This window comes from Octopus bimaculoides, chromosome 15 (assembly GCF_046866305.1).
Source record: "Octopus bimaculoides isolate indiv1 chromosome 15, ASM4686630v1, whole genome shotgun sequence".
Taxonomy (NCBI): domain Eukaryota; kingdom Metazoa; phylum Mollusca; class Cephalopoda; order Octopoda; family Octopodidae; genus Octopus; species Octopus bimaculoides.
The window spans coordinates 45312489-45337960 of NC_142942.1; the positions used below are offsets into that span (position 1 = coordinate 45312489).

The window sequence follows — 25472 nt, forward strand, 5'->3', positions numbered from 1 at the left end:
TATAATTTGTATAGTTGAAACAATTTCGCTTTATTCATTAGGAAAGGCTTGAAAACCACTACTTATCCTGTACAGCTCTGTACAAAGATGAAAGATAATGCAAATCAAGGATCCGAGTTTCAATTCTGCTGGGCTCATTTTACTGAGTCCAGACAAGAAAAAGAAGATAGCAGTAATTATAGCATGTAGAATGTATGTATATACAAATGTAGAACAGAATTAGCTGAAATATTTTGTCAGAGTGAAACTTCTTTAAAGAAACATTGTGTAATGAAAACCAAGAGCTTGTTCAGAATGTTGTCAATAATGAATTTATCAAAATAACATTGTCCATAATTAAATTGATGTTTGAAACATTTTGATGGAAAGTTTTTAATTTAGATCAGGGAATTTGTGCAATGGAACCAGGAAATCAAATTTCAAGTAAGGTGGTATCAAAATGGTCAACAGATGTTTCTCGGAGACAAAATATCACAGCCACCATTGTTCTTTTCACACACACACACACATTACAGATGTTATATATATGTCATTATTTTAATCTAATTACTTTTTATATTGATCTACCAATATATTGCGTGAACTAAATTGATGCCTCACAGGCTTCTAGGAGTGTGAAAATCAGATTTTAGAAATTGTCTTAACTTTAAAAGTTTTTTTTTTGTTTTTTTTTTATAATATAGCTCTTAAAGAGAACAGTAATTTTCATTCCATTTAATAAAATTTTAGGTAGTAATTTTAACCCTTTAGCATTCAGATTATTCTATCAAATGTAATGCTTATTTATTCACATTATCTCGTAGATTTCAGTGATGTTACTGCTTATGTTTAGAATGATAAATGTTGAGTAGGTGTGAGAGTTTGGATCTGCCCAGTTAGAACATAAAGCAGCTAGAATATGTGGGCTGGATTAAATGCTAAAGAGTTAAAAGTTTTTGTGTAATAAATTCTTATTTACAAACAAAATTTAGGTTAGTATTACAAGAGGGGAGCTTGGATGCACAGCAATTTTAAAAATTAATTTAAGATTTAGAAAATCTAGATTTGGGCATTTTAAAAAATAAAAAGTTATACAAGTGTCATTAACATTATGAATAATTATTATATACAAATATAATTTTAATAAAACAAAGGTAAGCAATAGTTTCTTCAAACTTTCCATGCAAAGTGCACCAATAATGTTTTATCTCTAAAGTACCACAAAGTAAATGAGGTTGAGAAATTTTTTTTTTAAATGGAATTTTGCAAAGGTATTTGTTTTGAGAAAGAATCAAGATAAGTTGCAGGGTTTTTACTGTTTAAATAACATTGTGATTAAAATGAAGATATTAATAAGTCTTTGCTGAAAAAAGAGAGAGGTTAGAGCCAGGCATCAGTTGCAAACTAGTATGGCTTGGTTAAGCCGTTCCTGCTTTTTTTTGTAAGCATGAAGCAGTCGTTCTCTTGACTCTCCCACCCTGTGACCAAGCAGTACATTCAGGGTGTGGCAGTTGGAAGGGGAGAGAGGGAAAGAAAAAGAGCAGTGCTCAGCTGGTACTCCAAGCTGAGAACATGGGAGAAAAAAAAAAAGTGCCCTGCTCAAGCACACCACATGTAGCCTGGTCCAGAAATTGACACTAGGCCACATTACCTTTGTCAAGGAGGGGAGAAATAGAAGATACTGTTTGGAGGTGATGTGGGTAATATTCTAAGCAACACTTTGTGGCTCCAGAGGTTCTTTGGACAAAATTGTAGAAGAGTTCAAGAAAAACAGCTGTATAACATTGATGGAAGATAACAAAAAAAAAAAAACATGGGGTGGGGGGATGTAATTAAACCAACATGGTAATGTATAGGCACTGAATTGAGTTGTAGTTAAAAAATGGCAGTGGGGGGGTTTGGGAGAGATCATTAAAGTTCAGCTTTAGAATCAGTTTTAGAACTGGGCTCTGGAATCTTTTCATTCAGGTATTTAAATATTGAATGGAAACTTGACCAGGAAGTCATTTCGTGTTTTGTATGTCCTGTGAAAGAAAGGAACAAAACATCTTTTAAAAAAAAGGATTTCTAACAACACACAAACTTTTAACAAGAAACAAGGTAATAAAGTAAGACATAACAAATTATTGAATAAGACAGTCTGGCACTGATTGTAACCTAGCTCCCTACCCTTTTATATATATATATATAAAATATTCCACCTCTCCAGGTTTTGAAACTATATTCATTGTTCGTAGTTGAAGCCATATTAGTTCAGAATAGCATTCTGTACATCTTACTTAATGTGGTTATACTGTAAGAAAACTGAAATACTTGTTTTGAGAAAGTATCTTGTATAGACATACAGCAGCAGACAAAAAGTGACCAGCAAGTATAGTGGGGTTGTTAAATCTAGATATTTCTCTCTCTCTCTCTTTCTTTGCACATCATCAGTAACAAGAATCCATATTCAAAAGCATGCTTAGAGAAATTTTCCTTCTACTATTATAGAAAAAATAGTGGTTAACATATCACTTGTGTCACAAAAAGCTGTTGGACTGGTTGAAAACTCATTAGTGGCAGAAGTATTAATTCAAAATAGCATTGTTTCTTACTGCACATAGACATACTATATACTGCTTTTAGCACAATATGTCTATATAAGATGTTTTCTCAAGATGAAAACTGCAGTGTTATCTGCAGCATATCTACATTAGGTAAGACATACAGGATGCTTTTCTGTACTAATGTTACTACTGTTACTAATAACAAATTACAGTATAACCATGTTAAGTAAGCTATCATTTAACATCTATGTTCCATTCATGACTTCTATGGCTGGATGCCATAAATTAGATCTTGATTCACCATCTGCTCATGGATACTAACAATGCCCTAGACATATTTTTAATCCTGACAAAGAATTCTTCAAAGTGTGTTTCAGTTGTCCAGAAGCAATGATAAGTGACTGTGATTGCTAGGTATGATTGCAGGAGTGGCTGTGTGGTAAGTAGCTTGCTTACCAACCATATGGTTCTGGATTCAATCCCACTGCGTGGCACCTTAGGCAAGTGTCTTCTACTATAGTCTCGGGCCGACCAAAGCCTTGTGAGTGGATTTGGTAGACGGAAACTAAAAGAAGCCCGTCGTATATATATATATATATTTGTGTGTCTGGGTTTGTCCCCCCACCATCACCTGACAACCGATGCTGGTGTGTTTACGTCCCCGTAACTTAGCGGTTCGGCAAAAGAGACCGATAGAATAAGTACTAGGCTTACAAAGAATAAGTCCTGGGGTCAATTTGCTCGACTAAAGGCGGTGCTCCAGCATGGCCACAGTCAAATGACAAACAAGTAAAAGAGTATGTATGTTTGCATGATTTTTTGCCTCTATCTCTGTCCTGCAAGATGGTATTCTTTATGTTCAGTAACTCAGCAGTCTGACTAACAGAAACCGATAAATATTAGACACCTAGGTACAGGGGTTGATACTGAATACACGTTTCCAAGGTGCTGCTCCAGCTTGGCCGCAGTCAAATGAGTGAAACAAGGGAAAGAGTACACTATCCAATGTATCTGCCTTCTCTTAAAACAGTAGGATAAGATTTGAGATAGATCTGGCTACTATTTTTTTCCATATGCAGGCAACCATACACACACACAAACTTCATCATTAGCTTGTCCTAATATAGTCTCTGCCTTAATTAACCCTTTTAATACCCTAACCCTATCTGAGATTGATCTTGGTTCTATTATATAAACTTTAATTTAAAAGTGATCTCAGTGAAAACCTTACATCAAAATTTTATGCTATGCTAATTTATGCTCCAAACACCAACTTAATAATAATCAAGTTATTTTACTAAATCCTTCGTTATTTTCAAAATTAATTGCAACAAAGTCAGTGTATTTCAACAGAGATATTGGTAATGGAAGGATTAAGACAATAGGACAGAATTTGAGGTAGATTTGACTGGCTGCTATTTCTTACATGCTCAAGCAACCACACATGCACACAGATTTCCTTCGACAAAATGCTTTATATATGAAAATAGACATAGCAGTAACTTTATAGGCAGAGAGAAAGAGGTGGTATTATCTGAACAAACAGAAGTCAATATCTTACCTGCTGATACTTTAGGGACTGTCCCATTGAAGGAGTTTACCACTGTATCAATAGGTTCTTTACTGGTGACCCAATTGCGACTTTTCTACAAATAAACACAAATTCAGACAACAATTAACGTCTAATTTTTTTACAAAAACAAGTTCTACTTGTTTTGTGTTTTTATTCATTATCATTGTTTTAACAAATCCCATCCAACCCATGGTATTTGTTTGAGGTAAATTTTCTACAGCTGGATGCCCTTCCTGTCACCAACCTTGTTTCCAAGCAAGGTAATATTTTCCTCTTGCAGGACATATTTGCATGAAAGATTGGTAAGGAAGTCTGTATCACAGTGATACACATCTACAACTAACACATGATATCAAAACAAGGAGACACTAATACACATATGTATATAACAAGCTTCTTCCAGTTTCCATCAACCAAATCCACTCACAAGGCTTTGGTCAGCTCATGGCTATAGTAGAAGACACTTGTTCAGTGGAAATGAACCTTAAACCATGTGGTTAGGAAACATATTTCTTGATTACACAGCCACACTTGTACCTAAAATATGATGTATTTACTTATCTATTAATTTTAGTCTAGATTGTAAGGTTCTACAAATTTTAAATCAGCCATATCTCGCTCAAATATTCTGTTTTATATTCAAACTGGCCAGATTTAGCCTCTCACACCTACCAAACAGCACCATTCTCAAAATAAGCAATCACATCATTGAAATCTTGAAGCCACTATGTAATGCATGATTAATTCCAAACAGTGTGACTGAATAAGCATTACTGAAGTACGATACAAAGAGATAAGGGGTGGGTGCTGAAAAGTTCCTGGCTTTAAGGATACCACGAAAGGCCCGGTTGAAGGCCCAACCTTCTGAGTTTTTTTTTTTTTTTGAAGGGCTTAGAAAAACTGAACGACCACTGTTATAAGTGTGTGAACCCAAGAGGGGAATATTTTGAATAAAATCATAACTGCTCCTCCTGTATTTTCTTTTACCTACAGCCAGGAACTTTTCAGCACTCCCTCGTATTACATATATATATATATATATATATATATATATATACACACACACACACACATGTATTATAGGAAGACTCGTAGAGAGAACCTTTTTGAAGAATTCTTTAACATCAGCATCATTAATATAATTGTCAGGCATGGAATCGGTAAAAGCCACAGCAGAAATCCTTGATAAGAAATCCCTTCTCTGGTTGGCCTGAAATGACATAAAAGGATCTTGAACAAGACTGAAAGAACATCGACCACCACCCCACTACCCTCATCATCATCATCAACTAGACTAAAGGTGTCCCCACCGTCACCACTCCTCTCTTAAAACTCCTCAGTTAAAACACATATGTGCAACAACACAAGTAAAGAATGCATAACTGCAGTGGTACATGCAACTAAATGAAGGAAAATGAAAATCTGCAATACAAAAAAATTGATTGGAATTTATTTTTGTTCTTTGCAATAGACTTTATTCCTATTAACATATTTTTACATGAAGAAAAGAAAGAAAAATATATTAAAAGCACATAAGACTGAATTATCGAGGGGAAAAAAAAAAGGACCCATAAATATCTCACCAAGGAAACAAAGAAAAAGAAAAGTGGGGGAAGGTGGATTAAGCAGGGAAGGGAGTACACCCCAGACCAAATGGCATGTTCAGCCACACCTCATGAATATGATTGCAATGGGGGATGGCGAGTGGCATTCGCTGCAGCAACCACAACAATTAGCAGGGTTCATTTCTCAGATGGGCCACAGTTATCCTGATTTTGCAGAGGAAATCAGCAGTGTGGGGTCTGAGAATACCTGAAAGGACGGCATTTCAAAAGGACTAAGACAGAGGTAGTTTTTTTTTTATCTATGACCCCGTTTCATTACTTTTATTCTAATGGACCCCCGTAGTCTTTCAATATTTAAAAAAACTAGTTTTATAGAAACTTCTTTCAAAATTACTATTTTGTTCTTCACACATTAACTACCAGCATCACCTTACCGGCACTTGTGCTGGTGGCACGTGAACAAAACATTCGAGCAAGGTCGTTGCCAGTGCTGCTGGACTGACTCCTGTGCAGGTGGCACGTAAAAAACACCATTTGGGCGTGGCTGTTGCCAGTACCGCTGGACTGGCCCTCATGCCAGTGGCACGTAAAAGCACCCACTACACTCTCGGAGTGGTTGGCGTTAGGAAGGGCATGCAGCTGTAGAAACTCTGCCAGATCAGATTGGAGCCTGGTGCAGCCATCTGGTTCGCCAGTCCTCAGTCAAATCGTCCAACCCATGCTAGCATGGAAAGCGGACGTTAAACGACGATAACTTTGTGTAGGCTGAACTATGTAAAACATAAGAGATTCTATTATTTTATCCCAGGGTCACTTTGACAGCATGCACTGCTCTTGACATAATAATAATAATAATCATAGTTTCAAATGTAAAGATGGACGAAATACTGCTAAGCATTTTGCCCAGCGTGTTAACAATTGACAACTCTTTAATAAGAATAATAATATAGAAGTTACAATTACTCACCAATTTGGCAGTTGCCACTCCACCGTAACTGTGACAGATGAAAGCAATATGTTTCGCTTTCGCTGGCACCACAAAGTTATCCCACACATATAACAGGTGTTCTAAAGCACTACCGTTTCTCTGCAACATCACAGAATAAAAGATATTAAATTAAAGAATTAGGCACAGGAGTGGCTGTGTGGTAAGTAGCTTGCATACCAACCACATGGTTCCGGGTTCAGTTCCACTGCATGGCACCTTGGGCAAGTGTCTTCTACTATAGCCGCAGGCCGACCAAAGCCTTGTGAGAGGATTTGGTAGACGGAAACTCAAAGAAGCCCTTCGTATATATGTATATATATGTATATGCTTGCGTGTCTGTGTTTGTCCCCCCAACATCGCTTGACAACCGATGCTGGTGTGTTTACATCCCTGTAACTTAGCAGTTCAGCAAAAGAGACCGATAGAATAAGTACTAGGCTTACAAAGAACAAGTCCTGTGGTCGATTTCTTCGACTAAAGGCGGTGCTCCAGCATGGCCGCAGTCAAATGACTGAAACAAGTAAAAGAGTAATTTACAGTTATTCTGAAGCTATTGATTCCTACAACACATCATCATCAGCGATCTGGTGGCCCTGCATGATGTGTGAACACAGCAAAGAGAGTGGTGTTCCTCATGAAGCACACAAACAGTAGGGGAATAAAACTTGTAGTAGTAGTAGTAGTAGTAGTAGCAGTAGTAATAGTAGATAAGTATCCACTAAAATCACTGGTAAATGTTTCATCTGTGAGAGCACCACTACAGGCTGCAGTAAAATCTGCACCAGCAGAATCTGTGAGAGCCAAATGTTGTAGTTGCAGACAACTGTTACACAGGATAGTTCTTCAAGGGCACTTGCTTTATATATATATATATATGTGTGTTGTAGTGAAAGTGATTGACACCCCTGGTGGATTGGAGAATGGACTAGCCAAACTCTTACAAAGAGTAGAGGTCGGTAGTAGACAGAGAGAACATTTTGGTAGTCTCGCCAAGTACATCATGTGAACACATTGATTAAACCTCCACCACCTAATTCTATATATGCCAACCTGTGGCAGGATATAAAAATATATATAAATATATATATATGTATATATTTTATTTGTTGCTGGGGCACTACCTCGAGGAATTGACCTGCAGTACTTTTTTTTTTAAAGCCTGCTATTTATCCTATTAAGGGGATGTAAACACACCAACACTGGTTGCCAAGTGGTGATGGGGTACAAACACAGACCTAAAGATACACATGTACATATATGACCAGCTTTTTTCAGTTTCCATCTACCAAGTCTACTCACAAGGCTTTGGTCAGCTTGACGCTTATAGTAGAAGGTACTTGCCCAAGGTGCCATGCGGTGGGACTGAACCTGGAACCATGTCTGCACCTATTTCACACAACCATGCCTGCTCTACACACACACAACCACCAGACTAATTGTTAACGTTTATTTCATTAAACTACATTTTTGATTCAGTAAAAACATTAACATCTCCTGTGACATGAACTCATAACATGTATAACACACATTTAGATGACCACATGAACTAATAATTTCTCCTAATTTTTCACACACAAGGCTGACAGTTTTGAAGGGTGGGAGATGTTGATTACATCAACCCCAGTGCTCAACAGGCTCTCATTTTATCAATCACGAAAGGATGAAAGACAAAATTAACCTTAGTAGCAAAGCCAGAAAGAAATGCTTCTAAGCATTTTGACTCACATGTTAATGATTCTGCCAGCTCACCACCTTATCACATGAACTAATAATACATGAGAGATTACTGGGGTGTGTTAACTAGAGACTGAACTGTGTTAACTGCTGTGAACACACTGAACTATGTTACTACAGTACACAGAAGTATGCATTAACTACGGAATAAATAATAACATTTTGATAACAGTAAAATTTTGAGTGTTAACAAAAGTAATTAGTAGTAAGTTAACTATGGAGTACAGGAAGATTTTAACCTTTTCGTTACGATTTTTCTGTTAAAATACACCGACTTTGTTTCAATTAATTGTGAAAACAATGAAGAACTTAATAAAATCATCATCACCATCATTGTTCTTTAATGTCCATTTTCCATGCTAGCATGGGTTGGACGGGTTGACCAGGGTTGGCAACTGGAAAGCTGCACCAGGTTCCAGTCTGATTAAGTTTGATTTCTACAGATGGATGCCCTTCCTAACACCAACCCCTTTACAGTGTGTGTTGGGTGCTTTTTAATGTGGTACTAGCACAGCACTCATGCAGGTAAATCCTCTTCACCAGGGGAAGCAACCTTAACACTTCTGCTGTAGAGGACGGGTCTTTTTGAGTATAGGAAGGCGCCATATATCTCGGTCTTTTGTCATCTCCTCCAAAAAGTTCAGTGTCCTGAGGTTATTATTAAGGTGGTGTTTGGAGCAAATTAACACAACGTTTTGATGGAAGGTTTTAATTAAGATCAATTTACAACAGGGAGATTGCAACATGGAGTTTGGTATCAAAAGGGTTAATCACTGCACCTGCACTCACACACAAGCACCCAACACCTTCCAACCCCTAATTCCTGTCACCCCTATCCCACTCACACCTCCATGCATCTCCCCACAACGCACACATACGCAAGATGGCCACACACACATTGTTAACCTCAGTAAGCATAAAAGCAAACTAACAAACAAACAAAACTAGCAGATGTCTCACCCTGATTTTATTTCCAGTTTTTTTACTTCTGTTTAAGTTCGTATTTAAGACGAGAACAGCAAAACTGGATTGGACAGCTCTTTTGATGAATGGCATTTGTGAACCACTGTCTAAGCAGTCATTGATGAGGAGTCTAGCAAAGAGAAAGTTACATGGTTCATTGTAACAGATTCTATGAGTGTTACAGAATATGGTTCCAATAATGGTTAGAAACATTAATCCCTAAAATCAAGGAATATTGTTGAATGGATCTAAAAGGTCTTGCAACATTGACTTCAACTCAATTCACTTTACACCATTTATGTCTCTGAGAATCAAAGACAATAAGACTAATTCCTCATTGATCGATATCACTGAGGTAATACCAATATTTGATGGCAGTCAGATCATTCTTCTGTAGGGCCTCCATTGACCAAGGTTGATTATGCGGTTGCACATGTGAAGGCCAAAGTAATATTATTTGCCAGTAATACTGAGTTGCCCATTAACAAAAAGTCTTCCCTCTCCATGCAGCTAATGTGTATTGAAAGAAAAGGCCACCAACTTCAGTTGATACTGTTTGCCACAGGGATCATTGCGGTATACACTGTCACAATACAATGAGCTGGAGCTGATACCGCATAGCAACTCCCTAACAGTGTCACCAATCCATCATCCCAGATTGGCACATTTCCACACACCCTGAAAGGACGAAAAGGAAAGTTGACCTCGGAACAATACTGTGAGGTATTCTATCTAACACTCTAATGACTACTAATTAGCTGCTTAACTATTCCTCTAATGTCATGTTTGTGCTTCAATAACTATAAGCAAGAAAAGGAGACTACCATATTTTACAGTATACAAGGTAAAATTTTTCGGTCCAAAATTTACAACCAATTAAAAAGCAGGTCATCTTATACACCAAGATTACTCCGAAGGACCAAAAATTCCATCTGGAAATGCAGCAGGATTTGGAAAGCTAGTGACAATATTTCAGTGTTTACACTACATGTTTACACTTTATACTATGTTGATTTGTGTGCAGGAAAATATGGTCGGATATATTTTTGGAGGATATTTATTTGTATAAAATACACCATTTTGAGTGTGGCCGTTGCCAGTACCGCCTGACTGGCCTTCGTAGGATTTTCGAGCAAGATCGTTGCCAGTGCCCCTGGACTCCCTCTTGTGCGGGTGGCACATAAAATATACCATTTTGAGCGTGGCCGTTGCCAGTACCGCCTGACTGGCCTTCGTGCAGGTGACATGTAAAAGCACCCACTACACTCTCTGAGTGGTTGGCGTCAGGAAGGGCATCCAGCTGTAGAAACTCTGCCAAATCAGATTGGAGCCTGGTGTAGCCATCCGGTTTCACCAGTCCTCAGTCAAATCGTCCAACCCATGCTAGCATGGAAAGCGGACATTAAACGATGATGATGAGGACTTCCTTTCTCAAATTGCTGCTAATACTTTCCTTACTTAAGATGGCGAGCTGGCAGAATTGTTAGCATGCCGGACAAAATGCTTAGAAGTATTTCCTCCATCCTTATGTTCCGAGTTCAAATTCCACCAAGGTCAACTTTGCTATTCATCCATTCGGGGTCAATGAAATAAGTACCAGTGTTACACTGAGAAGGGGGTCAATGTAATCAACTATCCCCTTTGCCCCCAAATTTCAAGCTTTGTGCCTATAGTAGAAAGGATTATTATCATTAAGGCGGTGAGCTGGCAGAATTGTTAGCATGCCGGACAAAATGCTTAGAAGTATTTCCTCCATCCTTATGTTCCGAGTTCAAATTCCACCAAGGTCAACTTTGCTATTCATCCATTCGGGGTCAATGAAATAAGTACCAGTGTTACACTGAGAAGGGGGTCAATGTAATCAACTATCCCCTTTGCCCCCAAATTTCAAGCTTTGTGCCTATAGTAGAAAGGATTATTATCATTAAGGCGGTGAGCTGGCAGAATTGTTAGCATGCCGGACAAAATGCTTAGAGGCATTTCATCCATCCTTATGTTCCAAGTTCAAATTTTACCAAGGTCAACTTTGCCTTTCATCCCTTTCAGGGTGGATGAAGTAAGTACCAGTTGAACACTGAGGTGGGTGTAATTGTTTAAACCCCACCCTCAAAATTGCTGGCCTTGTGCCAAAATTTGAAACCAATATTATCTTACTTCTACACAGATTAAACTGCTTTCGCAAACTACTGTTCCACACTTAACTCCCTTATTACTAAATATTAAAAAAATCGTTTTATACTCAGTAATCTGGTTGGTAATCTAATTTAACAATATACTCAGATAATCCAGATTGTTTGACCAGGGGGGGTTTAGACAGAGTCCTGACCAAAGACATTCCAGCTACCACCATCCTGTCTTCTTTCACGCAGTTTATCTCAGACTAAATAATCCAGCAAGCTTTTACCTGTTTTAGAGTGTGATTTGAGATGTTTAAGACTTATTTCTAGCAAGTCAAATAAATGACCCCATAGCAGTTTGTAGATTGGTTCATATAGTATTTACAGTGTCATGTTCTGATAGAAATTTTTACATACAGAGATTTGCAACTCTATTCAACCCATACTATATCTGGAGAAACAAGCCACAAGAATTTGTTTACAAGATCTTTAATCGTAAGAAGTAAGGCTAAGTGAAGAGAAGAAATGGACAAAATAAGACTGATAGAAGGCCACTGACCTACGAGCCCACTGACCAGCACGAACGGCCCCAGAACCATGGACTAGCAGCAGTAATTTGTGAGGGTTTGTCAAGGCATCTTTACTTTGGAAAATGAAACTTTGTGGTTCCGAACCAATTCGGTTAATCTGTGAAGACAATAAAATAAAAGAAAAAAAGTTACATTAACAAAACAGACCAAAGCTAAGAAAACACTATTCATTTCAAAGGCAAACTTTACATTCCAATCACTAACCCTACCCATCAGGTGGCTGAATATTCCACAGACTTGTGATGCAATATGTGAAAAGGCTGGAGGAGCTTGAAATAACTGGTACAGTTGCAAGGGCTTCTACACAGTTTCCATCTAACCAATTTCACCCACAGATTTTGGGTTACAAAAGGACATTTGCTAAAGATGCAACTAAGTGGAATTGAACCTTGTGGCCTCGTGATTACAGAGCAAACTTCTTAACCACTCAACCATGCCTATCCAATACAATACAGCAACACCTCCACACATACACAATTACTATAAACTGGAGCCATTGCCACATAAAAAACAACTGTGTCGATGTTGTGTAAATGCACCCATGCTGGTGGTATGTAAAATGCACCCAGTACACTCTGTTAAGTGGTTGGCTTAGGAAAGGCATCCAGCCATAGAAACAATGCCACAACAGACAATTGGAGTCTGGACAGCTCCATGTCACTGTCTAATCCATGCTAGCATGGAAAGCAGACATTAAACGGTGATGATGATGATGATGTCATCAAGCAACAGAGAGAAGAGAAAAAACATAAGGTTCAATATTTTATCACAGTATCAATCAAATACTGTGATACTGTTATATACCACTAGTCACAATGCACTTCCAATTCTGTCTTGATTGCTTAATTAAATCATCTTTGCATCTTCGTGGAGGCCTTTCAAGTGGCCTTTTCTGATCTCTTGTTTACCACTCAGCAACTGCATGGGTCCACCAGGTGCCTGTGAACCTTGTGATACGATCGGCCAAGTGGAATTTGTGCTTTTTGGTATTCTATGATTACATCATTCATTCCACTTTGTTCTCGAATTATTCCATTTTGAATTTGCTCTTGTAATGGTATTCTTAGCATGGTTCTTTCCATGACCCTTTGTGAAATTAACATATTAGTGGTTGAGTACTCCACAGACGTGCTTAGCCTTAACGTAGTTCTCAGGAAGATTCAGCGTGACATAGAATACGATAAGGTTGGCCCTTTGAATTACAGGTAAAACTCATTTTGTCAGGTGAGTGGACTAGAGTAACAATAAATAAACTGTTTAATAATGTAAATCAAATTTGGTCACATGACAAACAGTGACCCACCCCGTGCATAATTCTAATATTCCTTTCTTTTTTTTTTTTTATTTGTTTCAGTCATTTAACTGCGGCCATGCTGGAACACCACCTTAAGGAGTTTTAGTTGAACGAATTGACCCAAGACTTATTCTTTGTAAGCCTAGTAATTATCCTATTGGTCTCTTTTACCCAACTGGTAAGTTATGGCAACATACACACACCAACATTAGTTGTCAAGCGATGGGGGGGGGGGGAGTAACAAACAGACACAAACACACAACCTTCAAACATTGGGCATTTAACCTTTTAGTGTTTAAACCGGCCATATCTGGCCCAAATATTCTACATGTTTTATATTTGAACTAGCCATATCTAGCCTCTCACACCAAACCCACATTGACATTCTAAAAATAAATAATCACATCATTGAGATTTCAAAGCAATGAGATAATGCATGATTAATTCAAAACAATTTGAGTGAAAAGGCATCACATTTAACAGAGTAATCTGAACATTAAAGGGTTAAACCACTGGCTGGTTTAAATGCTAAAGGGTTAAAGAGAGAAAATGTAAAAGCATGATTTCAAATGTTATAATAAAGGGACATGTCTGTGACTAAGTCACTGACCATTCTAACTGTTTGGCAAGTTGGAAAAGTCGACAATGTGGCAAGTTGAAAGGATAACAATTTGACAAAACAATCAGAGGTTCCATACTTACCGGTACATAGACCTTCTCCAGTTTCATTTCATTTTGTAACATATTGTAGATATGATGAGTGACAGCCTGAAAGATGATGATGACAACAATAGTAATAGTGATGGCAATGGTGAAAGTGGTGGTGATGACGGTAGTTGGTGGTAAAGATGACGATAATAATGATGGTGACATTGCTAATGAGGATGACAAAAATAAGGAAACATGGGTATAAATACAACCCTAAATATACAAACTACATAGGAGCACTCCGTCGGTTACAACGAAGGCCCCAGCTGATATGATCAACGGAACAGCCTGCTCGTGAAATTAATGTGCAAGTGGCTGAGCACTCCACAGACACGTGTCATGTACCCTTCTTGTAGCTCTCAGGGATATTCAGTGTGACACAGAGTGTAACAAGGCTGGTCCTTTGAAATACAGGTATTACTCATTTTTGCCTCTGAGTGGACTGGAGCAACATGAAATAAAGTGTCTTGCTCAAGGACACAACGCGTCGCTGGGAATTGAACTCACGACTTTACGATTGTGAGCCGAATGCCCTAACCACTAAGCCACGCGCCTTCACACAAACTACATACACACTGTGGACATAGGTGCAGACGTGGCTGTGTGGTAAGAAGTTGTTTGCTTCCTAACCACATGGTTCCGAGTTCAGTCCCCCTGTGTGGCACATTGGGCAAGTGTCTTCTACTATAGCCTCGAGTTGACCAAAGCCTTGTGAGTGGATTTGGTAGACGGAAACTGAAAGAAGCCCGTCATATATATGTATATATATATATATGTGTGTGTGTGTGTGTGTGTTTGTTCCTCCACCATCGCTTGACAACCGATGCTAGTGTTTACGTCCCCGTAACTTAGCAGTTCGGCAAAAAGAGACCGATAGAATAAGTACTAGGCTTACAAAGAATAAGTCCTGGGGTCGATTTGCTCGATTAAAGGCGGTGCTCCAGCATGGCCACAGTCAAATGACTGAAACAAGTAGAAGAGAGTATATGTTATAAGTGTACATATTTAGACATAGTTGCATGGTAAGAAGCTTGCTTCCAAACCACGTGGTCCTGAGTTCAGTCCCACTGCATGGCACCTTGGCAAGTGTCTTCTACTATAGCTTTGAGCTGACCAAAGCTTTGAGAATGGATTTGGTAGATGGATTAGTTTAGTTTTATAAAAGGGAGAAGGTTTAACATTTGCTTACATATACATACACATAACATAAACATATAATATAAATATATGTATCATATATGTGAAGGGGCATGGCTCAGTGGTTAGACCATAAGTCTCACAATCAATGATTAGGTTAATGTCTGCCTCAGATGTCTATCTTGAACTTGACAGCCTCTTTCTCACTCCTGCGTCCACCACCTCTATCAATTCTTCTACCATAATGCTAGTACTATTATAATGACTACTTACCTCTCCTAGTTCTTCATAATTCTTCTCGTTATCCCTTCTATTGTTGCTGATGTTAAACTCAAAAGGTCTCCCAGTTTTAATGTGTCGTAGCTGGCCCTCTGGCAAATAAAACAAGATTTTAAATTAAAAAAAAACAAAAACAAACAAGAACCTGAAGTTAAGTTGGAACAAACGAAGCAAATACCATGGTAGATTGTGGCTCAGTGGTTAAGATGCTGAAGTTAAAGAGATAAGCTTCATCAGTTCTTGTTACAGCTGTTACATTGACTGAGGAAGATACAAGTATCTGCTCACATCCATGTTTCTAGATGAATACTTAAGGTGAGGATCACTTCACTCACCTATCTATAAGTATCATACGGCAGGGGATGCAGTACCCTCCCCTGATGCAGAAGTGAGATTCATTTTACAACACTCAATAGGTACCACGAGGAGGTGCAGTACAGTTTGCTGTACATAGTACCAGGGTGACATACAGCAGAACTACATGTACTTTAAGGTCACTATTAAAGGCGGTTCTCTATTTACCCGTGAGGATAATTGGTCCCACAAAACACAATAGCCATACTTCTGTTGTTAGCACCAATAATTAGCCAACACTTATGGTAACTTGGGCCACAGGCTAAGTTCACCTGTTTAACAATCTACCTCTTGGTTCATAAATACATTAAGTAGACACCACTCAGTTGCAAGCATTTGGTCCAGATCTCTGGTTTTAGAGTGACTTTTCCATTAGATTTCAGACAGATTCAGCACTGAGTTACTGAAGCACAAATATTGTTATAGCAAATATTCTACTTAATACCACAGATTTGTTTGTCAGCTGCTTGACCTTAACAACATAAACATGTTCCTTAGTGGTTGACAATATGTGCATCTCTGATCATGAGCAAGAGTAGTAGGGGAGCATCGTAGTCAAGTTCTGAGAGGGATTCTTTGGGGCTTGAATGAATGTAACAAAAGCAAAGTTTGAAGGAAATATTAGCCATTTTTCATACTTTCTAGAGGTAAGCAAATAAGAAATAACAGTTGCTACCCAAGGACAAAAATCGTGTTACACAGTGTAATCTAGCACTGACTTGTTTTCAAGTGTGAAGGGTAGATTCTATAATGCTTGGGTACAAAGAGTGGCTAAAGACAGATGTTGATTGTGTAAGAAATATGAAGGCCAGAAAGAAAGGTGTTGAGCATGCTCTGGATGTGTAATATTTAATGTGGATGAATGAAAGGGTACAAATGAGATGAGGGGGAAAGAATGAATGAATGAATGGGTTGATGGATGACTTTTGTTAACAAATTCTTACTTACTTTCGTTGAAACGATATTTAAAAGACTCCAAAGATTTTCGTTTTATTTTGCTTTTATTATGGTTCTGGGGAGTTGATATCACATTTGGATCTTTGGAATAAATACAGAAGTAGAAATAAAGAAAACAAAAGAAAAAATGTTGAAGAAAGACAGGAAGACTGAAGGTTGATAATAAATTCAGTACATATATATATATATATATACCATATAAATATCACACACACACACATATATATATATGAAAGAGAGAGAGAGTAATAAGGCATTATGAAAGGAAATAAATGCATAAACAAAATGTAGACATCTGGCAAGTATGGAATTATAATGTTTACTTTTATTATTATTATTATTATCAGTCAAAAACTGTAGAACTAAACACCAGATGTTAATGGTTAAACACTTCATGTTACATAGCTAAACACCACAGCCAACATAACTAAACACTATATTTTTTACAACTTAATATCTTCATAATAATAATAATAATAATCATAATTCTAATAATGTTTGTGCGTCATTGTTGATGATGACCAGGACATCATGAGAGAAGATGGGTCACAGTGTATCTGGCTGTGGCCAATGAGGGTACCAGTGGTCTGCTGGGAAAGAAAGGAAGGAGTTGGTTGGTTCTGAACTTGAGCAGCTCGTGTTTTCTTCATGCTCCTGCAATGTTATTCTGTTTATAGGGAGTGGCACCTCTGCTGCTGCAGCTATGGCAGGCAAGGGCTGTCCTGTGCTTGCATTTCCCAGGCGTCAAACTGGACTACACCCACTCATGGTACCTATTGAATGATACAAATTGAACCTCACTACAACATCTATTGATGGTACCTACTGACATGCAAGTGAACTGAGTCTCATCATTGCATCTATTGACAATACCTCTCACAACATCTACTGAGAAGTTACGTTGTTATAACTCAGCACAAGACATATTTACTGTTAAATGGAATGTACCTCATCATTCTGTTGCACTGTTCCTCACCATGGTACCTAATTACAACTAGATGGAGTAAGTTCAATGAGAGTTAAGCGTTTTTCCTAGTATCTTTGGAAGATTGGCACCATAATAAATAACTGTATGTTTGTAGAGCTACATTAATATACCACTAAACCATAGCTCTCTTCAAACCAGACATGATTTTAATACAACAGTATTATATGGTCTCCCTTCAAGCCAGACACGACGTATCTTTCCAGCTCACTACTGTTGCACAACTTACTTCTAATCATATATGATTGAGGTCATCATCATCATCATTTAATGTCTGCTTTCCATGCTGGCATGAGTTGAACAGTTTGACAAGAGCTGGCTAGGCAGAAGACTGCACCATGCATCGCTGTCTGTTTTGGCATGGTTTTTATAGCTGGATGCCCTTCCTAAAACCAATCACTTCACAGGGTGGACTCTGTAAAGCCTATTAATGCCTCATTACTGGCCAGCTCTCTTCTAGCTGCAAGGTCTAATAAATCTCTAAGGCCTCATTTATATACCAACCATTACCATAAAGCTCTCTTCTCACAGCCAAATATAGTGAATTTCTGTAAAGTCTTTATTGCGAAGCTCCTTTCTAGCTAGACTTGGTTCATGATTATCTTTGTAAAGTTTTGTTAATACACTGCTATTGCATAGCTCTCTTCTAATCAGACCTGACTATGACAAACAAACAGCTCTTTTATCTTTTCCTTGTGTGGCATGGCCACTACCTTGAAGACATTTTAGTCAAATGAATCGCCCCCAGAACTTATATTTTTATAAAGCCTGGTATTTATTCTATCAGTCTCTTTTGCTAAACCACTAAGTTACAAAGATGTAAACACCGCAACACCAGTTAAGTAGTGAGGAGGTGGACAAACATAAACACAAAGTCACACGCATACACATGTGTCATATGTATATATGCATGTGTGTATATACAAACACACACACATATAACAGGCTTCTTTCAGTTTCCATCTACCAAATTCACTCACAAAGCTTTAGTCAACCTGAAGCTATAGTAGAAGACACTTGTGCAAAGTGCCACGTAGTGGAACCGAACCTGGAAGCATGTAATTGGGAAGCAAACTTCTTTCTGCCCCACACTCACACAAATGCAGACAACCACTCTTCAAAATGTTTGAGCTAACCTTTTAGCAAAATTTTGCCAGATTCTTTCGAAGGAAATAATTTCATTTGTTTTCCACCACAAAATTTTTTTTTATATTTCTCTTTATGGCTCAAGTTGCACTGATTCGAAGATGTTAATTTCACGTCCCCTTCAGTTTTGGAACCTTTAGTGGCTTCAGGCATGAGTTTCTGCGAACTTTCTTTTTCTTCCATTTCGCAGTCTGCAGAAGAAACATCATCACCAGAGTTTCTTTCGCTATTTTTGTCTAGAATTGACATTTCTATATCTTTCTTGTTTGAATGTTCCAGACCATTCTCTGGCTGCATAAGGCACTTGTTTTCAGAATGTCTCCAAGACAAAATCTGTTTTGTGGAACCGAGTAACTGAGGTTTAAAAAGAAAAAAAAGAGAAGGTAAATTTCTTTATTTACAGGAAATCAAACTATACACACAATATATATAGTTCCTGTCTACTACTTAGACAGGAACTATACACAACAGCATACAGAAAATATACACAATATATACATGTAAAATATGCAGAACAATATATACACAGGAAATATACGGAATCTATTACATATTTGTGGAAGTTAGTGTTCATCTTTTTTTACCCTCTTTCTGTACTAAGCAGCGATTGCCTACTACAGTGCAGAATCCCCATGCATTTTCTCTATTTTTTAATTTATTGTTTAGGATGAAACATTGATAATTTTGACTGACATGGCAGATAAATCAAGTTTAGGAAACATTTCAAGTTCTATAAGTTGTATAACATCAGCTGCTAAGGAAATTAAAGGGTGGTGTATTGTTGCAGATTCAGTTAACTGTGGTTGATTTGAAATTGGAAGAAATCTAGTAATTTTTGCAAGTTTTGGAGGTTTTAGGATTTCCGACCCAAAGCAGAGACAAGATTGATCTCTGTCATTTCATTGCTTTTTAATTTGAATTTTTTTTTAGTTCGGGCAAAATAAAATAGAATTTAAAAGAAAAAACTTTAAAGAAAGCAAACTATTAATAGCCATTATTTTGAAAAATTGAGTGTTCGGGGAATTTGGAAAGACTTCCTCCGGTCTTTCTCAAAGACTAGCCAAAATGTCTGTTATTGCAAGTTTTGATAGGAGAAGATAATGTTATAATTGAAGTTGTGATGGCAAAATACAATTATGAAAATCGAAGAAAGGACGTCAAATTCTCAATGCTAACGAAACGAGTTTCTAAGTGAAACTAATTTTTAAATGTGTGTGTGTGTGTAAGTACATATATCTTTGAATGTTCGCGTGAACCAGCTTCTTTTCCCTGGGAAGTTTAATTGACAAGTATTTTTTTAAGGAATGTCAAGGTAGTCAGTATCTGGTCTAAATGGCGCCAGTACGAACAGCAATCCCTATACATATGCGTGTGTGTGTGTGTGTAGATGGGACCAGAAGCAGAGTTAATAAAGTGTAAATGAATGAATAAATATGCATATGTGTGTGTGTAGGTACATATGTATAGGTATTCTTCTGAGCTTTCGTAGAATATAGATCTAGATTTCATCAGAGCTATTTTTGGTTTTTCATTGCTGCTGTCGCTGTTGTTGTTGTTGTTACTGTTGTCGTTGTTGACGATGTTTTTCGATTTTGCTTTTTTTTCCCCTTCATTCGGTATCATTTTTCCCCTCTACTAATTATTTTCTAAGGGAATTTTTGACCAGTCACTCTGTTTCATCTTCGTTACTATTTCACAAAATATATTATTTGTTCTCATTTAAGAAGAAAAGTTTGTCAGACTTCAATAAACGTATGGCGGGAACATTTTCGTAAATTGTATGTTGTAAATCTGAAGGTGTACCACTGAATAGTGGGAGGGGACAGAGCCCTTACCCCTAGCGACGAGCCAAATCACAGCTAGCATATCAACAGTCTAAAGGTATTTGGAAATTCTTTACTAAGTATACCTGTTTCCAAACTCTGATTGACAGACTTTCGGAATCGCTGTTAACTTTCATGGTAAAGGAAGAAGGCAAGGAATGCGATGATTATATCGTTCTGTGAAAGAAATCTGGTTTAAACAAAATTCAATCTTTTATATTTTTATTCCCCGCCAACTCCGCGCTCTCATTCCGTGATTTTCGGGTACTACACCCGTCTAGACGGGTGTAAGAATGCCGTGTAACAGTAATAATTTAGCGATATCTAACACGTTCAGAAACGTAATTCATAATACTTTCACTTTTCGTCCATTGAAATAGACATCCCAACAAAAAATGAATAAATAACACAGTTGCGATAAAAGATAAAAGCTTTTCCTTTCGTGGGGGGCCCGGAAACGAAGAAGCGCCATAAAAAGTCTTAGAAAATCAGAAAACCTATAAACTAGTAAAACAGACACCAAATACAGTGTATAATGGTTGTTTATCTATTTTCTACAGACAGTCTGTGGAATGGTGTTGAGTTGAGTTTAGTTGTTGCATGTGGTGGGGGAGCGACATGAGGAAATATATAAACATTACCTGAGATCCGAACAAGTAATTTCTAGTTATTCTCTTGGTTCAGTAATCGATCAAAGCATAATACGGTAGGTTTTAGATGTGTGTGTATATTGTGAACTAAAGCAGAAATTCGATTAACTGAACGGAATCTTTAAATATTTCTAAACAAGTCGATGTATAAACGTTGCAGGGCGGAAATAACATGGCAACTTTTTTTTATACCCTTCGAGAAAAACGAATGTTGCATTAAAGACAAAGCCATCGAAATAAAAATAACTTACCTTTAAAAGAGAGAGAAACAATAAAATAGTTTTAATGTCATGAAACATTAAACAAGTTTTACTTTCCACTTACGGTGTAACATTCCAATTATGTCCCCGCGTCAAACTTATCCGCCACTAAATCTGCGCAATACTTGCAGTTTTTTTTGTTTTTTTGTATTTCAATTTACATATAGAATAATTTGTAATTAAATCGTTCTCAAGACTTTACTGGGCCTTTAATTACATCAGTCTCTGAAGGATGAAAAACAAACTTCTTTGCAACATGATCTGAACGTTTTTTTTTTTAAATTAAAATTTTTTTTTTAACCTCTCCTTAGTGAGTGTAGCTATCTATCTATCTATCTATATATATATATATATATATATATATATATATATATATATATATATATATTGCTTTTATATATATATATGTTGCTTTTCTTCAAATTTTATTCACCAAATCTCTTGATTTTGTTTTTGGTTTTTACCCTATCAAATTCTGGTGCCTCAAACATTTTAAGTACCACATTTAATCTTTTGATTAAATCTATATTATTATTATTATATATATATATATATATATATATATATATATATATATATATATCCTTTATTTGCTGAATAACAAGACTACCGTTGGTTTCATGCCTGGAGTTCTCAGCGTGAAACCAATGGTAGCCTTGTTAACCGCTAAATGAAGGAAATTTATTCACTGACGTGGTGTTGAGCACTCATTCTTACTGTTCGATATTAGTGTGTGTGTGTGTGTAAATTAATAAATATCAGGAGAACAGAGATTTACATATCCAGGTTTTGTTATACAGTTAATCACATCTTTCGTTGTCAGTACTTACACATGTTCCCACTGCAAGCCAATGCACACTACAAATTGTACATCTTGATGTTAATTACCAGTGTTGCTTCATCGGGGAAAAATTTAACTGTATTTCAGATACCATCTGAAGAGAATATTAGCCCAACCAGAATTATTCATATGCGTGCGTGGTGAATAATTCTGGTTGGGCTTAATACTCCATTCAGATGGTATCTGAAATTCAGTTAAATTTTACCCTGATGAAGCAGCATCAATAATTAACACCGAGATGCACAATTTGCAATGTGCACCACCTTGTAGCTGAAACTCTTGTAGGTGCTGACAAAGAAAAACGTGATTAAGTGTATAATAAAACGTGGGTATGTAAATCTCTGCTCTTCTGATATTTATTACTTTACTATTTTTTCTCTACCGACACAATGCAGTCTCTATAAAGAAATTTGGATTTATCAAAGTGTTGAAGGTTGATCTCAAAGGAAATGACAGAGGACTGTACTCAATTGCTGTACTCAAGAAGACCTGCCCACCACAACAGAATTCAAATCTTAAAACCAAGTTTCCACATAAAAAGCTGTAAAAGTTTGATAGTTGTCATAGAGACTTTAGTCTCTCTATCACCTTTCAACATAATTATATATGAAGAGACAGTAGAACAATTAACAATATAATAAAAAGGTTTTATTTATGATGATGCTTGGTTTCACAATTCCTGTCATTCAGCTTAGCAGCTGCTGATTAAGTGGTAGTTTGGTAATGGAAGGTTAAGGGCTTCCTTGATGCCTGCCAGAGAAACAAGTAGCTATCACCATCGAAGGCATCGAGGTGAAGTGGTAATTCGTTGAGGAGCGAGGAGTTGTCACGTAGAAGGTCTGAGCTCAACTGCCTAACAAAGTGAAACTCTCTCTTTAAAAACCAGTTTTACTACGCATGCACACTCGAGGGGCTTCCGGTAGTGAAGTCCCCTGCGCATGCGCAGAATAGTACTTCCTCAATGGCGGCTATAATTTCGCCCCACTACAAAGCATTGGTGTGGGTGCTGGTGTCACATAAAAAGCACTGGTGATAGTGCTATGTAAAAAGCACCCAGTGCACTCTGTAAAGTGGTTGGTGTTAGGAAGGGCATCCAGCCATAGAAACTAGGCCATAACAGATTATGGAACCTGGTGCAACACCTGGCTTTGCCAGTTCCTGTCAAGCTGTCCAACCCATGCCAGCATGGAAAGCAAACATTAAATGTTGTTGATGATAATGATGATGATGATTACCTCCTGCTACATTTTGTACCCTACCACTGCTCCTATATTTTTATCTTGTTCTTGCAGGTTTTCATTCCTATTGAAAACCCAATTTTGTTGAAAAATATTTGGCTTTTATGGGCAGGTAAATTTAATTAACAGGTGTTAAAGTAATAACATTATGGATAAACATTAAAACTGAAATTCTTAATGCATCTTACCTGTTTGATTTGGGACTAAAATTATTCCAGATGGCAGCTGATAAAAATTTTGCCACTTTTCAAGATGAGGTACATTAATTTGAATTAATTAAAATACAGGTATAATAAGCACAAGATTTTATTCTTTCAGTAAATATTTTGTACCTCGGTGGGGAATAATTTTTTCCAGATCTTTTTGGGTGCATTCAAGATATCTGACCTCCAAACCCGCCGCAAGCCACTTTTTTCCTGAAAGAAAGGTGGGAGGAGTAGTGGGGACCTTGAAGTTTCCCACCAAGGAAGTTTTGTTTCGTGGATCTTTTTTTCTTTTCCAGGTTATTTTGCATGCTTTCAACAAATGTGACATCGAAATCACATGTAAACAGCTCCTTTTTCCAGAAAAGGAAAGATTTGGTGGCTATTTCTAGCATGCCCTGTTACCACATAACAGCTATTTGTTACCAGGTTTACTATTTGTTAGCTGTTACCATATAACAGCTAATCACTACGCCATATACCCACAGGCATATGGCGTAGTGGTTAAGAGCGTGGGCTACTAACCCCAAGATTCCGAGCTTGATTCCAAGCAGTGACCTGAACAATAACAACAATAATAATAATAATAATAACATCGAAAAATACCTTAGGAATGAGAACCTAGATTTGAAATTTCCCCAAGACACCTGAAGAAGGCTGGAGGGTATATCAGCCGAAACATGTTAACAAACAAGATGAGGACAAATATCTGTTGAGTGTAAATAATGTAAATAACAGCTATTTGTATTCACACCGAGACATTTACCAAGTTTTTTCCCTCCATTTATTTTTCCATTTTATGGAAGCCAATATTTACTCTGTTGACATCCACCTCAGTTAATTTTGCTTTTCTCCCAGTTCTGTGCTTTCTGGAAAAAAAGCCAGTTCAGTGCTTTCTGCAAGAGAAGCCCTCACATTATCTCAAAGCTATGAGAATTCACTAACGCAATTTATTTATGTTTTAAAAGATTTCGTAGAGGAATTAGATACAACTGGTTTTGGCTGGTTTAAAACACTAAAGGGTTAAAAAGTACCAAAACTATAAAATTTGGCCTTTTTGAGGACTTTAGAACCCTACAATTATATTCTCAATCGCAGAATAATGCTAATAATATAGCCTGAACAGGATAAACTATCCCTATTTTGCAGAGAAAAGTGTAGGTGGCTAGCTGTGGACTCGAACTCACATCCCCGTGATTACATGTCACGATGCTTTGACCAATTAAGCTAAACTACCCACTACAAATTCCTCTGCAAATTAAGATATAAAAATCTCGCTTTATGAGACGCTCTCATATGTTAAATTCAAATTACGACAAACGTAAATAAACAAACGAAGTTTGCTTTTAGAAGCGTTGAGATGTCTTTGAGAATTTAAAATCACTTCTTTATAATTTTAGTCTAATTACAGAGATGAGTTAAAGTGAGAGAGATTCTATAAATGAAGGAGTCAAAATTTTTTGTGTCATCTCCACACCCTTGACAGCTACAAGACTTAATACAGAGCCCTGATAGCAACAAGAATTTAATACAGAGAGTAGA

The 25472-nt window shown here is 37.2% G+C and overlaps 1 protein-coding gene across 3 annotated transcripts; it reads right to left on the bottom strand.

Annotated features, from left to right (window-relative positions):
* Positions 1 to 5: 5 nt before the first annotated feature.
* Positions 6 to 21720, bottom strand: LOC106878506 (cotranscriptional regulator ARB2A homolog). Of its 3 annotated transcripts, none has more exons than XM_014927735.3 (11): positions 21640 to 21720; positions 18906 to 19269; positions 16776 to 16865; positions 15468 to 15565; positions 14052 to 14117; positions 12025 to 12152; positions 9346 to 9478; positions 6631 to 6750; positions 5201 to 5308; positions 4087 to 4171; positions 6 to 2003 (listed from the first exon to the last, which is right to left on the bottom strand). In XM_014927735.3, the coding sequence occupies exons 1-11, from the start codon at positions 21685 to 21687 to the stop codon at positions 1891 to 1893; spliced, it is 1353 nt and encodes a 450-aa protein (XP_014783221.1). In that variant the 5' UTR covers positions 21688 to 21720; the 3' UTR covers positions 6 to 1890. The 3 variants fall into 3 exon arrangements, with proteins under 3 accessions (XP_014783221.1, XP_014783229.1, XP_089219919.1); XM_014927743.3 differs by lacking the exon at positions 21640 to 21720 and adding an exon at positions 21380 to 21594; XM_089363793.1 differs by lacking the exon at positions 5201 to 5308.
* Positions 21721 to 25472: the final 3752 nt, after the last annotated feature.

What these genes read in the sequence shown, in the direction of transcription:
- LOC106878506 (XM_014927735.3), bottom strand. Translation starts at nt 21,687, where the DNA reads ATGTTTCATGACATTAAAACTATTTTATTGTTTCTCTCTCTTTTAAAG. An exon ending in TGGCAAAATTTTGCTAAAAG is followed by an intron (nt 16,866 to 18,905) that starts GTTAGCTCAAAC and finishes TTTATTCCAAAG; the next exon opens with ATCCAAATGTGATATCAACT. An exon ending in TTAAAGAATTCTTCAAAAAG is followed by an intron (nt 4,172 to 5,200) that starts GTTCTCTCTACG and finishes GTTTATTTGTAG; the next exon opens with AAAAGTCGCAATTGGGTCAC.